This window comes from Haemaphysalis longicornis, unplaced genomic scaffold, assembly GCF_048455015.1.
Source record: "Haemaphysalis longicornis isolate Haplotype H1 unplaced genomic scaffold, Haemaphysalis longicornis Haplotype H1 scaffold_6, whole genome shotgun sequence".
NCBI classification, from domain to species: Eukaryota; Metazoa; Arthropoda; class Arachnida; order Ixodida; family Ixodidae; genus Haemaphysalis; species Haemaphysalis longicornis.
In genome coordinates this window covers 101,838,614-101,856,821 of record NW_027526407.1, presented here as the reverse complement: position 1 = coordinate 101,856,821, position 18,208 = coordinate 101,838,614, and the positions used below count along the sequence as shown (strand labels likewise).

Here is an 18,208-nt window from a genome sequence, read left to right as displayed (position 1 = left end):
TAAGAACTTTTAAGGTGCATAAGTGAGCGCTGCCACCTAACGACATCTAGGCAAACAAAAATGTTGCCATTGTAAGTGCGTGATCGCGTTTAATAAATCTATACGAAAAAAAACTTTCTTTGTTTTGTACCCTTACCAACAGTTAGCCACTTTCTTAAAATTGGAAAATTCCTCGTTAAAAACTGGCAACATCTAAGATTGAATACCAAACACACACAAACAGAACGTGTGTCTGAAAAAGTAGTACAACCCCGAAAAAAAAATGTAATGATGATGATGATGGTTGGATGTTATTGGCGCAAGGCAAACTGGGGCAAAGAGCGTCAAAACAGTGGTTATTACGAAGGATGAAGGTCTAAACACTAAAATCACTCAACAAGAAGGAAAGTAGAATCATTAAAAGACAATGAGAATGACTGGTACACGAGGCCAGGTTGTGGCTATGTGTAGAATGAAGAATTGCTTGGGTTTGGGCGAGTTCGTTTTCCATATCGACTTGAAATTTCAGCTTGAACAAAAATAGATAGGACTTAGGAAGGAAACGCGGACCCAGCACTGTGTCCGTGTTTCCTTCCTAAGTCCTATCGTTTTTTGTTCAAGCTGAAATTTCAAGTCGGTAGAATGAAATTATGTCTGATAAATTTTGCTTGTGCTAAATATTTGAAGACACACTGGACAAGAACATGGGATCGTTAGACAGGAAAAGGGGTGGGTGTAATGGGATTTGTAGTCCGTACAGTTATGGAAAGTGTTTCCGCCGTATTGTGTGCAGTGCTTCGCATGGAATGAGTATGTGAACTAAAGATAGGATCTCTCCGCACCCGCTACACAGAGGTCTTGAAGGCCCCGTGTGCAGGTACGAGTGCTTTGCATGTGCGTGCCCTATGTGTAGCCTTGCAAAGGCAACTGTTGTGTTTCTGTTGTGTGTCTCAGTGGTGTATGGTCCCAAGTGTGGTTTTATTACGTGCAATTTGTTGTCTGTTTGTCCACTCCAGTGTGTTTGCTAAGTTTTTTTATGTTGTTTTCTCATGTGTGGCTCCATGTCAGTATGCTGCTGTTGTTATGTCAACTGTCTTACTAAGTGCAGCCGCAGCGGCCATTTAATCTGCGGTTTTATTACGTGTAATTTGTTGCCTGTCTGTCCACTCCAGTGTGTTTGCCAGGTTTTTTTAAGTTGTTTTCTCATGTGTGGCTTCATGTAAGTGTATGCTACTGTTGTTATGTCAACTGTCGTACTAAGTGCAGCCGCAGTGGCCATTTGATCTGCGGTCCCGTTCCCTGTCATCCCAGAGTGACCTGCCAATCTGCTCACAGTCAATTCGAGACTGAACCCATTTAAAGACATAATGGTTCTAATCAGAAGATTGACTACATGATTTTTAACGTTTTTTGCGCATACAATGTCCGCCCAACACTTAGGAATCAGCATAGATTACGGACTGCCGAATTTTAGTTTGGAGGATATGGTTCATGAGAAGTAGTATACCATGAGCCTCGGCTGTGGAGGTACTAGTATACACATTTATGGTTTTACTAATATTCACGCTGGGTAGGTGTGCAGCACAGGACAGAGTGGTGAATATTTTCAGACGTCAGTATAGAATTCTGCACACTTGTATTTTTGTTAAAAAGACAAGAAGTTTTGCAGGATCGCACTTCTCGGCACTCGGTTTTTGTTGATATGTATAAAAGGTAAGTCACATGGTATAGGACGAAGATTCCATGGGGCTATAGAATTAGTAACAGTCGGTTTCATGGTATAATAAAAGGAAGCTGAGAGTTCTCATGCTTCCTTTGTGGCTCTGTATGAGAACGGAGAAGAAATAGATACGTGGTTTAAGACAAGCTCGGAAATAGATGTATCATAAAAGGCTGACTTATAGGGATGGTTAGGCATTGACGAGATTTTAAAAGCATAAAGAATGTTCCGGTATTTTTGATGACGTTCTAGGCTCCATTTTTTCATTCTACATAGAGGCTTTCAGCTGTGCTAGTAAGGAAAGCCACATGTGCAAGCCGGAGGGCGTGGTGCAGGTCTGAGTCCAGCATTTTCATGGATGTTTTAGTCGCTGACCTATACGCCTCGAGCGCGGCCTGTAGGGGCGCCACTGAAATCCCACTAGCGGCCCGTTTCGAAAGCAGGCGCGGGAGTCCCCGGCTCGGTTCCCCCTGTCGCCGTTGCTTTTGGGGCTCGTTCAAGACAGCGATTTACCGTTTGTCCGCGTTAGAAATACCAAATAACGTGAAGCAGGCACTCTGTTTGCAAGCGTGGTGTGTTCACGAGAGTATAAACGTTTATGACGCGATCTTAGTGAGATCTATATGAGCGCCGGGCGTGTGTCACAGGCCGGCGTCCCGAAGCCAGCATTTGCATCCAGCTGATTGCAATTCCGCTGCCCTGAAATTTAGTGGCAGTGTCTCCGTAAGCAGTGTTTCCTCCGATGGTCATGTTGCGGCCATACACATTATGATGGAAATCGACTTTGTGCACTTACAAAATCTAGCGGAGCACTTATGCCTGACAGCACGCAAGTTACGCCTGCCAATATCACATAGAAGATATTGATCAGTACCATGAAAAAGCCAATGCGGCATAAATTTCACAAACATTGTATCAAAAAAGTACGATGGATAATGCAAAATTACACTCCGGAGTCAGCACACGACGACAAATTTAATGCTGGGTCGTCTTGTCCCGAGGTGAGCGCTCGCAAAGATTCATCTGTTACATTTATCCTCCACGAGAAGCGCGAAGACGGGTTTATAGAGTAATTCGCGCCCGCGACCAAACTCTTCTTCGAAACATCGTCATATGACACGGGGAGATTGCAGAATCTAGCATGAACCGAAATCAGAACCTTTATCAGATACGACACTCTTCCAACGAGCCCGTGTGTACGAGATTTCGGCGCACGTTAAGGATCTCCAGGTGGTCAAAATTAATCCGGAGCCCTCCACTACGGCATGACTCATCGTCTCCGTTGCGTCGACGCGTTAAATCCTGCAATCAATCAATCAGCTCTTCCAACGACACCTCGTATCGCTTGTGAACTGCCTACCCTGTATTCTTCAAAAAATGCGTCCGCCGAGTGAGCAGCCGTTCGTTAAAGGCGAAAAACAAACGAAAAGTGAACACGCAGCAATTGTGTGTGTGATTACTAAAAACGTTAAAACGGTCATTCGTTGATCTCGCTCCGCATTTGTAAACAACGATAGCTGAGCGTCCTCCTTCTCACCCCCCCCCCCCATGTCTAGCGATATATCCTGCATTTCGCAACCAACTAGATGGTCTGGTGGATACTACCTTGCTCAAACAAACGTATTTAGCATTTGAGAAACTGCACTCGGTTTTTTTTTCATTCCCGTACGACTATTCTATCTATTCCTGACTTGCAGACCATTGATTTTCCCGTGGTTTCATTAACATATACCTTGGTTCTTACTATAAGGCATGAGCGGGCACATATCTGACACTGCACATCCTTTGAGTGTATTAACATTCTCGCGTGGCTTATATTCCTATAAAAGGCACAAGTTTTTGTCAGCTATTGGGTTATCACCTCCCCGAATCATATTGTTCTACGACGTACATAGAAGCAAAGCCGCATTTGTTGTCTGCGCTGCAAAACAGTGCCAATATGATGTCTAAACGAGACGACAATAAATACAATTCACTTGTTCTGACGTGTTCGTAGGTGACAGCGGTGATATGCTGCTACCGTCGCCGACACCCGCAAGAGCGGCCACGAAGCGCGCAGAACCGCCTCCCCGCGGGTAGCTCTTGTTGGCGTTAGAGCGCTCTACCAAGACGCAGCTGTTTTTTTAAGTGCCCTATACGTGCAGTTAGCTTACAGACGTCACCATAACAAGTTGTTTAGTGCGGGAAAAGGCAAAGAGAAGCGAAAGAGAACGAAAACACTGCATGGCCGCCTATCAGCCACGCAGCGCAATCCCGCAAACGCCGCGGAGAAGCGGCAGCAGGCGGCGCAGCGATCGCGAATCTCGAGGCGTATAGGCAATACTCCCATAGTCCTGCCGGGAACCAAGCAGAGCATTATACAGACGTTCAAGGAATTCTTTATCAGCACCGTAGGCTTGGTATGACAGCACTTTAAGTATGTCCGTTATTTTTAGGTATTTGTGTTTGAGCTGTTTCAAGTGAGGGATAACTGTGAGTTTACTGTGAGGCCTAAAAACGTCTGTTCCCCTCTGACAGGAATTACTACACCATCATTGGAGATATCAGGGTCCGCGTGTATCCAGCGCTTCCGGGAGAACACAACACAAGTAGTTTTTCCAGGTTTCAGTTTAAACCCGTTTCTGTCCGGCAGCCAGTAAGTTTGTTCACCCCAAGCTGGACTTGGCGTGCACAAATGGAGAAGTGACAACGCTTAAAAGATATTTAAATGTCGTCTACATATGTAGAACAGGAAATAGTTGGTGGGAATGCCTTCCGGAGCGAGTTCATCTTAACGATGAATAGTGTACAGGTCAGCACACAGCCTTAAGGAACGCCATTTTCTTATATATATACAATGGATAGGGCACTGCCAACCCTCACTCGAAAATTTTCTTCTGACATGTACCTAGCGAGGATGTTCAGCGTGTTGCCTGAAACGCCAAATGACTTCAGTTCAGTCAAGATAATGTACCGCCAGGCCGTGTGATAGGCTTTTTTTATATCGAAGAAGACTGTTATACAAAACTTGTTATGTACGATGGAACCTTTTACATACAATTCCAACACAACCAGTTGGTCGTTGGTTGGTCACCCACCCTGAAGCCAGCCTGGCAGCTGTTGAGAAGACCATTGTACTCTGAGAAGTACATGAGTGTACTATTGATAATCTTATCGAGCAGCTTACACAGGCAGCTTGTCTGGTTGATGGGACGATAACTTAAGGAAGAGGAAAGGTCCTTACCCTCTTTCAGAAAGGCCACTAAGATGGCCTCCCTCCAAGGCCCTGGAAGGCGCCCCGAAAGAAATATTTTGTTGTAGAGGTGAAGGAGGGCTTCAAGTGTGTCTGCGTGTAAGTGCTGTATCACGGTGTATCTAATGTTGTGTGCGCCTGGAGCTGAAGGTTTACAAGTACTGAGTGCGATCTTCAGCTCTTGAATTGATAAGGGGGTGTTATATCATGAAGTCGACTATCTCCCAAGCACTTCCTTTCACCGAATGGTTTGTGCTTTATGAAAGTGTTGGAGTAGTGAGCTAAACTGGACACATGTTGAAGTGTTGTGCGAGCGTTTGCCTGGTCTTCCAGTGTGTTCCCTGTTGTACTAACCAGGGCAGGCTGTGTGTCTGTTGTCCTTTTAGTTTTCGTATTCATGTCCAGGCTTTGTGTATATCTGTGTGTGAATTGATGGAGAGAGAGACAGAAAGGACTTTATTGGATCTCCTGCAGTCGGGGACGGGTCAGGCCTCGCAGGCATAGAGTTAATACTACTGCTCGCAGGGCTTCACCGTCCCGTAGTCTTCGCCGCTCACTGCGGCGTCGGGCCGACCCCGAGGCCTGCGTCTGGTCGGCGCGGGCTACTTGGAGTGCCGCCGCTGTCTCCCCTAGCCCTCGCTCCCGCAGGAGGAGGCCGAGAGGAGTGCGGGTTCTCCTTTCGCCGTTGCTTGCCCAGTGCAGCCTCGAGCCGCTGGATAGCCCTTAGCTGGTGTTCGCGGTCCGAAGAGCCGATCGAGTCCGTAACGTCCGGAGGGAGGGTCGGCCTCCCGTCACTCGCATCGTGTCTTTCACAACCCCACATCAGGTGGGTCAGGTCCGCGGTCACTCGCGCACAAACACTGCACACACAGTCTTCATACAGGTCCGGGCACACGTGGCGCGCGAGCGCCAGCGTCAGCACCGTCCGAGTCTGTAGTTGCCGCAGAAGCACGGCCTCCCTCCTCCCGAGCCCCGGATGGGGCGGAGGGTAGGCCCGCCTCTCTTCCCTGTACCAGCGCAGCGTCGCGCCGTACGTGGTCAGGGGTTCCGCGTCGCAGTCTTCTTCTTCGCTCGATTCCTCGTCGACGTCGGCGTCCGTCGCTGGCGCGGCTCGGCACGTGGCGAGATCACGGGCCGCGGCGTCGGCTACCTCGTTGACGTTTCGGTGGCCGTTGCGGAGCTCCCGGCCCATGTGAGCCGGAAGCCACCGGATGGTCGTGCTGGTGTTCCTGCGCGCTCCCTCTCCGATGCCGGAAAGGACGCGCATCGTCGTCTTGCACACCGTGCCCCTGGCGAAGTTGGCTATCGCGGACTTGGAGTCGCTGAACACCGTCTTCGTCCCCGGGTGGAGCAGGGCCAGCGCGATCGCCGCCTCCTCCGCCTGTCTGGCGGACTTGGCGCGCACGCTGCCGGCGCTCAGTAGTTCTCCCGTGGCGGCTCGCACCGACACCACCGCGTAGGCGTCGTCTCAGTCCCGATGTTTGGAGGCGTCCACGAACACCGCATCGCCTCTCTCGTTGTACTCCTTGGCGAGCGCGCACGCCCGCGCCATTCTCCGTTCCGAGTTCCGTCCCGGCGCGACGTTCTTCGGGAGCGGGGGCACCACCACGCTGTTGGCTATGTCGTCTCGTAGCGGGATCAGCTCGTCCTCCTCCTCGAAGGGGCAGCCCAGTCCTACGCGTTGCAGCAGTCTCCGGCCCGTCCGGGTCGACCCCAGGCATTGATGGAAGTGAGGACGGTGCACCAACTCATTCCACCACGGCCTCTTATGGTTGCGCGGGACACAAGAGGCGTAGGGAATGGACTTTACGGCAGCGTCGAGTATGTGTGTTGGGCTCGTTCCTCGACGTGTAGGTGTGTTATAGATGTGTGGTGTAGTTTAGATGTTTCTGTGAATATACTCCAGTTTGATTTTGATTCAGTAAACCTGTTGTGGGAAGATGGACTGCTCGCGCCGTTACCTACATACGATAGTGAAGTTGGCCGCCACGTCGTAGAATCTGGTAAGGTCCGAAATACCGTCGCAGAAGCTTCTCACCGAGTCCGCGTCTTCGCACGCGAGTCCAAACCTACACACGATCCCCAGGGTAGTACTCGGCGTGTCGGCGTCGAAGATTATAGCGTCCGGCATCCGCCGGCTGCTTGTCTGTTATACGAACTCGAGCGAGCTGGCGGGCCTCCTCCGCACGTTGAAGGTATCCTTGGACGTCGGCGTTGAGGTGGTCATTTTCTACGTGCGAAAGCATGTCATCGAGCATCGTAGACAGCCGTATTCCATAGACAAGCTCGAACGGTGTCATCTGCGTAGTTTCCTGCGTCGCTGTATTGTACGCAAACGTGACATGCGAGAGGACTTCGTCCCAAGTCTTCTGCTGAAGATCGACGTACATGGACAGAATATCCGGAATCGTCTTGTTCATACGTTCCGTTAGTCCGTTCATTTGGGGGTGGTACGCCGTCGTTATTCGGTGATCCGTGTTGCTGTAGCGTAATATCCCTTGCATAAGTTTCCCAGTGAAGGCAGTTTCGTGGTTCGTGAGTAGGACTACAGGGGCTCCATGTCGCAGCACAACTTGGTTTATAAAGAAGTTGGCGATTTCTTGTGCAGTCCCCCTCGGAAGAGCGGCGGTGTCTGCGTAGCGCGTCGTGTAGTCTGTCGCTACAATTCACTTGTTCTCTGATTGTGACGTACGGAACAGGCCTACAAGGTCCACTCTAATCTGTTGAAAGGGCCTCAATGGGACGGCGATCTGTTGCATAAGTCCGGCGGGTCCTGTCGGCAGCGTTTTTCGTCGCTGGCAGCCACGGCAACTCCGAACGTAGTGGGTGACGTCGGATGTAAGGCGGGACCAGAAGTACTTCGCCTTAATTTTTGCAATTGTGCGACCTGTGCCGAGATGTAGGGAAGACGGGTCATCGTGGCAGGATTCCAAAATTTCGTCACGGCGGTCTGCGGGGATGCCAAGTATATAATTGGTTCTCGTACCGTGGCTGAAATTCTTCTTCACGAGGACGGAGTTTTTAAGGCTGAATGCTGGTAAGTTCCGCTTGAACGCTCTAGGCAGGGCGACGTTGCGTACTTCGAGGTAGTCGATCATCACGCACAAGTCGGGGTCCTTACGCTGCAGGGCGGCTAGTTGCTCTCTGTAGCGACCCTGAAGAACGCGCTGTCTTCATCGGAGTCTTGTGGTGGTGAGTCGACGGGGGCGCGGGACAGGCAGTCGGCGTCGGAGTATTTCCTGCCGGATTTGTAGACGATTGTAACGTCGAACTCTTGCAGGCGCAAACTTCATTGCCCAAGACGGCCAGAGGGGTCCCTCAAATTGGCGAGCCAACACAGCGCATGGTGGCGTGTCACAACCTTGAACGGTCTACCATAACCGTATGGGCGAAATTTCGAAATGGCCCATATGGCCGCCAGGCACTCTTTTTCGGAGGCGGAGTAGTTTTTCTCTTCCTTCGACAGACCACGGCTTGCATAGGCGATTACCTTTTCGCAACCGCTTTGCTTTTGGACGAGGACAGCATCCAAACCTATATCGCTGGCGCCGTGGGCATTTCCGTTTCGGCGTTTTCATGGAAATGAGCGAGCACGGGCGGGTTTTGCAGGCGTTGTTGTAGCTCCAGAATGCTTTTTCTTGGGCGTTTTCCCAGGCGAAAGGGGTGCAATCTTTTGTCAGGCGCGTGAGTGGCTCTGCAATGGGTGCAAAGCTTGCAATGAAGCGCCGGTAGTATGCGCACAGTCTGAGAAATCTTCGAACGCTCTTCTTACCTTTCGGTCTTGGGAAGTTCGCTATGGCTGATGTTTTCACCGGGTCAGGCAGGACTACCGCGACATTGACGACACGGCCCAAAAACTTGAGTTCCTCGTACGCGATACGGCACTTTTCCGGATTCAGCATTAACCCCGACGTACAAATAGCCTGGAGTACAGACTGCAACCTTGCAAGGTGTTCGTCGAAAGTCCGGTAGAATACCACAACGTCTTCAATGTATACGAGGCAAGTGTGGCACTTCTGGCCAGCTAGCACAGTGTCCATGACTATCTGAAACGTTCCTGGCGCCGTGCATAGCCCAAACAGCATCACCTTGTACTCGTATAGGCCGTCCGGGGTTATGAATGCAGTCTCCTCTCGATCACTCTCGTCCACTTCAATTTGCCAGTAGCCTGTCTTAAGATGCATTGATAAGAAGTACTTCGCGTGGCAGAGGTGGTCGAGGGCGTCTTCGATTCGTTGCAGGGGGTACACGCCCTTTTTGGTGATCTTGTTCAATCGCCGGTAGTAAACTTAAAACCTTAGTGTGCAGTTTTTTTTCTTTACGAGTACGACCGGCGCAGCCCATGGACTTTTCGATGGCTGTATAATGTCGTCGCTGAGCATCTCGTCGCCTTGAGTCCGGAGGGCTTCGCGCTCGTGAGAAAAGACGTGGTACGGTGACAGTCGGGTAGGTCGGGCTCCATCCTCCGTTATTATCCGGCGGTTCGCCAGAGGTGTATGACGTAACTTTGAGTTCGACGAAAAACAATCGCTGTAGCCACGCAGCAAAGCCAATAGCCTGTTCCTTTCTTCTTAAGGTAGCGCCCGATTCACGGCGAAGGGTGCGGAAGCCTGAAGGTATCTTCGGGTGAGCGTTCAAAGTAGGTGACCGCGATCACGTCACTAGCTTCTTCCGTTTCTTCGAGGAACGCAATTTCAGAGCCATAGTTTAATTGCTGGTACTCCTCGGTGAAATTGGTGACCAAAACCAGGGATTTGCGTTTCGCAAACCCCGCAATGCCTCTTGCGACAGACACACCGCGGTCGAGAACCAGGCTTTGGTCACTCTCCACGATAGCGTCGACGTCGAAAGCAGCACCTTCACCGTAGAGGGTGATCAACAAGCTTGTGCGGGGTGGCAGGGTGTCATGATCATCGGCCATCCTTACAGCTGCACGGTTTTCAGGGTTCGGTTCCGGTGGGATGAAGTGATCGGAGGAAAATGTTATCGAATTGGTCTGCCCATCAATTATTGCGCCGTTGTGCGTCAAAATGTCAATTCCGAGAATCACGTCGCGGGAGCAGTTAGGCAAGATAACGAACCCGGCCGGATACGACATCATGCCGCATATGGTGACGCGGGATGTGCACGTTCCACTTGGCGTCACGAGGTGGCCTTCTGCTATGCGTTTGTGGGTACCGTCCCATCTGTCTGTAACATTCTTCAGCTTAGACGCAAATGGTCAGTCCAATACTGAGTAGTCGGCTCCCGTGTCTACGAAGGCGACTACTTCAAAGCCGTCGATGGACACCTTCACGTCGAATGCCGCCTTCCTCGAGTTTCGGGTGCGTCGGGGCGTCGCATCTCGGCTTTTGCGTGTGGACGGTAGTGCACTGTGCGTCGTTTTTGTCGTCGCTTCTAAGCGGCAGTCTCGTTCATGTCGGGTACGCGTCGTGCCATGTAGCTGTAGTCATGTTCGGGAGACTCGTCAGGGTTAGGTCGGGTCGTCGGGATGAGGGCATGCCGTGAATCACTGTCTTCGGCGCGTCCTCGCGTCGTTGGAGGGTTTCCGGTTTTTCGCCGTAGAGCAGTTTCACCTCCAGAAGTTGCTGCTTTTAGTTTTACCCGCGTGAGCATGGGGACCTTCCACGAGCTAAATCAGCATTGCTACGGTGTTTGGACGACTGGTATGGGTAGGGCGATGGCGATCGCTTGAAACGGGCTGGCCCACGGGTGGTGTTGGACAGACATTCTTCGATATCCGTTGGGCGGTGGCCGGGTCGGGGGCGGGGTGCGTCGATGCAGAACCCTCGCAAACCGAGCCTCTTGTAGGGGCAGGGACGGTAGATGAGGTCGGCCTCTCCGCAGTGGTAGCAGAGTGAGCGATTATCTGGGGTTCGCCAGACGTCCGTTTTCCTCGGGTTCTGGTTGTGGGCTGCAGGGGGTCGTGATGGCGACAGTGTACGGCAGTAGGACGCGGCTTCTTGACGACGGGTTGGATCGGTGCGGGGTTGACGAACAGCCGCGAAGTAGATTATGGCTTGTGGTTCTCGGGGTGCTTCCGACGGCGTAGAAGTTCCCAGTGCCTTTTGACCTTGTCGGATAACGTCAGTCAGGGAAGCCACTTGAGGTTGCGGCGTCGTTAGCAAAAGCTTCCGAAGCTCCTCCCTGACCACTGCTCGGATGGTCTCGCGCAATGTATCGGAGCTTCCAGTTGTCGCACCGATGGTCTCCGAGAAAAGCGCATTTAAGGGCGGTCGCAATGCCTCGTTCGAATTTCTAGCGTCTTATCCAGCGCGACAACTTCAGACGAGAATTCGGCCACTGTTTTAGGGGGGCGGGTTGCGGGCAAGGCAAACAAAGAGTTCTTGCTTTACTCTCCTGATCCGAAACCTTAGTTTCTTTTCAGCCGTCATTTCTAGGTCCGCACGGTGAAAAAGTCGCTTCATATCTTCAAGAAAGATCATGTCCCGTTCGTTAAGGTGCTGTATTCGAGTTTTAGGTAAAAGCGCAGCGCGTTCTTTTCTGACCACGGTAGTGAAGGTCTTAACGAACTCGCTTTTAAAGTGAGCTCAATTGGTCAAGAAGCTCTCGTGCTTCTCGAACCAAGTGCGAGCTGAATCTTCCCAGTAAAAGAAAACATGCCGGAACGTTTCTGCGTCGTCCCACCTGTTGAATTTACGGACGCGCTCAAGTTTCGCCAGCTATTCTTCTGGGTCTTCTGGAGCGGCTCCTCGGAATGATGGCGGTTCCCGTGGCTGCTGCACGACGATTGGTGATGTTGCTCCTTGCACCATGGTGTTGGCTGCAGCATTCGTTTTCTTGGTCCCTTCTGGCAGAAGAACGAAGTCAGGTAGTAATCCTTGCAGTCGGCGGCTTTCCCTGGTTGGACTGGTTTGGCGGCTTCCAGATGTCGTAGAGAGCATCAAGGATGCGTACCCAGCACCTCCACCCTATGTCACGAAGCCAGAGACGGCACAGTTGTCTTAGAGAAAAACACGTTTATTGGAGCGAACTTGTGCTGCCCTAACAAATCAAAGAATACACAGGCGGAAAAGCAGCAGTCAACAAAGTGACGTGTGTGACCAAGCGTCGACGATCGAATGCCGTGGCGTGTGCTCTGCATTCTTTTATCTTTCGGCGCGAGTGTTTCTGGAACCGTTGATTTACATCCAGAACATTTTACATCAGAGAAGCTTATTCTGGGCTAGTGGCGTTAAGACGAAACAGTCTGCTTATCTGAATGAGATAGCCCGTGCGGCATAAAAATAAAGAAGGCAGGACGCGCTTCCCCTGACACAGATAAGAGGGCCGGGCGTGGCCGGGCAGTAAAAATAAACAATAAATAAACAAACAAACGCATACATGGTTTGCGGCAATATTGATGGCTGATAGCCCACCAAAGTGCTGCTGATCCCTTATGTGGCTTCGGCATCTGAACACAGTGCTTCAGCATCCAAATGAAATCCTGATGTTTTACGCTGCAGAGGAGCCTTTTTCTTAAGCAAGTCCAGTTGGCAGTGGTATCTCGTCGTACCAATTTTTATGATGTTCAGAATCCATTCTGGAAGTTATTCGTTTCTACGTCTATTGCAAGCAAACGTTTCTGGTAACCGGGCAACAGTGGCGGGGGACAATTCCAAAGGATGGACATGTGCCGGGTGAAGAGGAAGATGTGGGGCGACACGAGCTAGGTCAGAACATGGCGGTCTCGGCTGGGTTAGGTGTGCGCAGCCGGATCGGCTGAGGAGCGGACCTTGGCGGAACAGGACTCCCAGTAAAGGTGTGGTTTCAGGGGGCGCAGTGTCTTTCTGGGGAAGCGCGGCCGGGTGCAAGAACCCCGGTACCACATTTGGCGCCCTGAACGTGGGGCCGGCCGCGGTTCTTTTGAAGGGCATTGTGGTCTTTTTCCTTGTTCTGGTGTTCAGCGTTGGGCGTTTTGCGGGACTAATTACATTGGCGTTTTTTCTTGACCGCCGGGATTTTTGGTAGTCCTTCTCGTATTTTGAGGCGCATTTTTTTAGTGGCTTGTGTTGTTTATCACCATTTTTTCTTCTTGTGTTCGCTTCGCGGCGCGCGAGAGCATTTCGTCCCAGGGAAATGCCTGTCCGTGGAGCCGCTACCCGTCGGAGGCCCTTGGTTGCTTCGCGGGAGCCCGCAAGGGATGTGGACGCCACTGGGCTCGTCGGCGTGCTCCGTCCAATCATGGACCTCTGCGAGAACCTCACGAACCGGCTGGCAGGTCTCGGGCTAGAACGCGGTAGGTCCGACACGGGCCATCGTTTCAGCCGAACATTGAGGTACCACGGTTCACGGGATACGATGACCGCAAGACAGTGGCGGACTTCCTGGGCGACCTCACCGTATACAAGGCGGCGTCGGGTGCCTCGGACGAGTTTGTCCTGGCCCGCGTCCTGCCGGGTGCTCTGGAGGGATCCTCCGGTCGCTGGTGGCGCCTGCAGGCTCCGTTCGCGTCCTGGGCTGACTTCGTGGCCCGCTTCCGCGAGGAGTACCTGCCTCCTGACTACGACTACCGCATCCGCCGTGAGTTGGAAGCACGTACGCAGCACCCGCGCGAGGGCTTGCTCGAATACATCCGAGCTATCCAGGAGCTCTTCAAAAGAGCTATCGCGGGTGCGTCTGAAGCAGAAATGGTGAGGCACGTCTTACGACGATGCCACCCGCGCTTCCGACCTTACTTACGTGGTCGTGAGTACTCGAGCTTAGGAGAAATGGCACGATCAGGCCGGTGAATCGAGGGAGCTCTCATATCGGAGCTGAATTATGTGCCCCCTCCGCCAGTAGGGGAAGCAATCGAGCCAGCTTGTGCATGGAGAGACACCCTTGAGACTTCGCCAGAGCGACGTCCACAGCCGCGTACTGCAGCGGCGGGCTTGAATTTTCCCCGTACACTAGATCCTTCTGCCCTTGGCGACAGGCATTTGGAGCAAGGGAGACCACTAGATGGTGCAGCCCATGGCGGGAACTCCCCGCAGCGGTTTGAGCCAGGGTTCCTGCGTTGGAAAAACAGGCCCTCTTTACTGGCAGGCTAACCGCTCCCGGACCCGAGTCTCTCCCTTTGGGGTTGGCAACGAAATCCCTTGAACTCCAGAGGTCCTTCTCGTCCAGTTCTCGAGACGGGAGGGTCTCGAGGCTACATGCCTGACGGAAATAAAGCTGGCGGCTGTTACCAATGTGGACAGCCAGGACACATCCCTCGTGAGTGTCCCCGTGTAATGGCTGGTCGCCGAAATACAAATAGCCATCGAGATGAACGAATGCAGCCCGAGGCAATGATGGTGACTAACCTATCACTTAGTGGCCCACAATTGGCTGGTGGCGAGGACTGGTGCTTTTTACCCAGTGCTTGCCGTGTTGAAGCACGCACACAGCCAATAGCACCACATGTTTCTGTTCACGTTCTTGGAACGGATGTTTCTGCATTAGTTGATACCGGCGGCAGTTTGTCGCTCATTGGTGATACCGTCTTTGAACTTTGCCGAGCACGTGGTGTTACGTTGCGCCAATGCAGCACCCGGTTGCAAGTGGCCAATGGTGCTGTGGTTGAAGCGCGTGGGGCTGTGCGCTTGCACATTTCTTACGCAAGCAGAAGGTGTCGGCAGCGCTTTACGTACTGCCCTGGCTTGGCGGTACCCATGATTTTGGGCCGGGATTTTATTATTCGCAAGGGTCTACTGCTTGACTTGGCGGAAAGTGGTTACAGATTGGGCAATGACGCAGAATTGTTACCTTTTCTGGCGTCAACGCATATCTGTACCGTGGCAAGGTCAGCCGCAGTCGCAACGAAATCCGTGTTGCCTGAGCGAAGCAGGCAGTTGCTTGAGGAGTGTCCTTGCAGTGACTATGAGATGGAGCAGCTCGCTTATGTGCTGGAGCCGTTTGCTGAAATGTTCACGGAGGCCCCTGGGCGGACAACCGTCCTTCAACATAGCATTGACACGGGAGATGCCGTCTCAATGACGTAACTGTAAGAGACGCATATCCTTTTCCTGCCGTAGAATCCATCATTTCCTCGCTTGGTGGTGCCCGCGTGTTTACCACTCTTGATTGCTCACGCGGCTTTTTGCAAATTGAAATGCACCCTGATGATATTCCTAAAACAGCTTTCACATGCTACAGGGGTCTTTTCGAGTTCGTGCGCATGCCGTATGGGCTGAAGAAGTCCCCGATTTCGTTTTAAAGATTGGTGGACATCGTCCTTGACGATGTACGTTATAAATACGCAATGGCCTATATGGATGATGACGTAGTCGTCTTTTCGCGCACTTTTGAGGGGCATCTCGTGCATCTCAGAGACGTGCTCGACCGCATGAGACGCGCCGGCCTCACCATCAATCCCAAAAAGGTTCAACTCGCGTCAAGCAAGGTTGACTTGCTCGGCTTTGTCGTGGACAACGAAGAGCTTCGTCCTAACGATGCCAAACTTAAAGCAATTACAGAGTATTTGTGCCCGCGTGACGTTAAGATCTTGCAGCGCTTCTTGGGCATGATAGCTTTTTACCGTAGCTTCATCCCTCATTGTGCGGAGCTGTCACGTCCGCTAAACCAGCTACTACGGAAAGGCGTGAAATGGCAATGGGAGGAGGCTGAACAGCAAGCTTTTGAAGCTCTGTCTCGCGCAATCGCGGAAACAGCGGCGTTAAGGATACCGAACCTTAACAGACAATTTGTCTTGCAGACCGATGCTAGCGACTACGGACTGGGCGCAGTGCTGATGCAAAAGTATGAGGGCGTTCTCCGTCCGGTCGCATTTGTTAGCCATACGCTCACTCCGGCTGAGCGAAATTACGCGGTCGCAGAACGTGAGTGTCTAGCAATCGTGTTTGCACTGAAAAAATTTGACATGTACCAAGGCGGTGCCTCTTTCACGATTCAGACAGACCACATGGCATTAACGTGGCAGCAGCGTTTGCAGAACCCTGCTGGTCGTCTGGCACGCTGGGTGCTTGCGCTTCAGCGCTACGATTTTACCATCCAGCACAGGAAGGGTTCGCAGAACCAAGTCACTGACGGGCTATCACGCGCGCCCCTGCCGTCATCTTCGGACTCGGAAATGCCGCTGCTGGTGGCCGCAGTGGATGCTGACGCACGCGGGGGTACGCTGGTGAGCAGGGCAGATGTTCTCGCTGCGCAACGTGCCGACGGACTCTGTCGTAGGATCATTGAGCACATCGGGGCACATGGTGCTGCTCCCCCCAGCAACAGCGGTGAGTTTAATACATATGTGTTGGCGGAAGACGGTCTCCTGCTGCGGTATATTCCGCAGGAGGACGACGAAGCTAATTCACCCTTCTGCGCTGTTGTACCTCGTAAGCTTCGGAGGGCTTTCATCCGTTACTTTCATGATTCAGCACTAGCTGGACACAGCTCTGGCAGCAAAACTTATGAGAAGTTATGTCGGACTGTCACGTGGCCGGGAATGAGGCAGGATGTGCTGAGGTATTCCAGGAGATGCAGTCTGTTGAGAGTAAGAGCCCCTGGCAAATCGTTGCTTGCGATAGCAGGGGCCCTTACCCCCGCAGCCCGCGTGGTAATTGTTATTTGTTTGTGGTGACGGACCATTTCACGAAGTGGGTAGATCTGTTCCATCCACGTACCGTCAATACACCGAATGTATGGAGGTGCCTAATGGAAGTGTTTTCGCGCCTTGGGTTCCCCGCTCAGCTCATAACGGATAATGCTACGTATTTTACGAGCAAATTGTTTCAGGACAACTGCCGATCTGTAGGCGTGAAGCATAAACGTACGACCATCTATCACCCTCAGGCAAACATAACTGAGCGTGTGAATCGCAACCTCAAGGCAATGCTAATTGCTCATACGGAGCAACACAAGGATTGGGATGCTAAGCTGCCTGATATTGCATTTGCCACTCGCACCACGGTAAATCGTTAAACCGGGTTTACGCCGGCTTATTTCAACTACGGTCGGGAAATGCCATTTCCTCATGAAAGGACACTTCCAGAAATGGAGGCGGGTTCTGGTCTGTTGCCCCATGCTGTGGCCGTCCGCCAGCGACTGCGTGACGCGATACAGGCTGCCCGGGAGCAGCTTGACGTTGCTCGTCTCCAGCAGGCGGAGCAGTACAACCGGGGCCGTCGGGATGTTCAGTTTGCGGTTGGCGACATAGTTCTCCGGCGCACTCATCCACTGAGTGTAGCCTCACGCAAGTTTGCCGCGTCGCTAGCCCCTAAATGGGAGCGCCCTTTAACCGTAAGCGAGAAGCTGTCTTCCATAACGTATCTTTTACGCCACAGCAGTACAGGTGAACATGCAGGCCCGGGTAATATAGCAGACCCTAAACAGTACCACGTGGACTGATCTGCTTTTGGCCGCAACGCCTCTTGTTTCTCAATGGCGTCTGCGCACCCGTCATGTTAACTTTCTATGGGATGTATCTAGAGTTTCCTTTTTAGGCATTTTTTTTGTTTCGGATTACCTTTTCTTGGCCCTAAATTTGATATCTTATCAGTCCCACATGATGCGTTTCTTTATTTTTCATTTTTTTCCCAGATAGAATTGTTCGTAAGGGCGTTAATTTTTGCTTCTTTCACGCCCAGAATCCATTTTGGCATTCGCTACGGCTGCACCCGCATGCACCAACGCACCATTTGGGGGACTTTTACCACTGCCGCATCAACATGCGCATTGGCATGCCCCGGTGGCATCCGGAGCTCCTGACTCCCTTGCCTTGGGACCACCTTCCCGGCACCACAGCACTTGCTCCAGGCCGTCGCTGCTCCCTCCTCTCCACTGTGCTGCTACCTTGGCGGGCGTGCTCTTGTCTATGAACTGGACTGCTTGGTGCTGCTCTAGGCTCCCCTCTGACTCTGCGCCCTGCTGGTTGGAGGCCCTACCTTTTCACTCTGAGGCTGTCGGACACGGCCTCGTCTGTAATGGATTCTTCCAGCAACGCCAGCGACCCTGACGCTTCCCTGACAGTACCTGTGCTGGCATCCTCCTGTGGCTACTTTCGCAGAGGACATCTTCAAGTTACCACATTGCTGTCCCACAGCTCTTTCATGGACAAAGTCACAATCTTGGTGTCCCAACGTCTAATCCATCCAGTTACTCTCGGCTCTTTCTCGGAATCCTCGAAGACTGTATCTCAACCTTTTCTTCGGAGGGGAGGAGAGTGTGGTAACCGGGCAACAGTGGCGGGGGACAATCCCAAAGTTGGACATGTGCCGGGTGAAGAGGTAGATGTGGCGCGACACGAGCTAGGTGAGAACATGGTGGACTCGGCCGGGGTAGGTGTGCGCAGCCGGATCGGCTCA

The 18,208-nt window shown here is 52.1% G+C and overlaps 1 protein-coding gene across 1 annotated transcript in view; it reads left to right on the top strand.

The window, feature by feature from the left end:
• The window catches only part of LOC144143172 (uncharacterized), a 28,979-nt gene extending 11,257 nt beyond the window's left edge, over window positions 1–17,722 (top strand). Inside the window, exons 4-6 of the mRNA XM_077674971.1 lie at window positions 13,199–13,454; window positions 16,044–16,138; window positions 17,492–17,722. Coding sequence (XP_077531097.1) covers window positions 13,199–13,454; window positions 16,044–16,138; window positions 17,492–17,722 — 582 coding nt within the window. The remainder of the gene's footprint in view (window positions 1–13,198; window positions 13,455–16,043; window positions 16,139–17,491) is intronic.
• The last annotated feature ends 486 nt before the right edge of the window (window positions 17,723–18,208 follow it).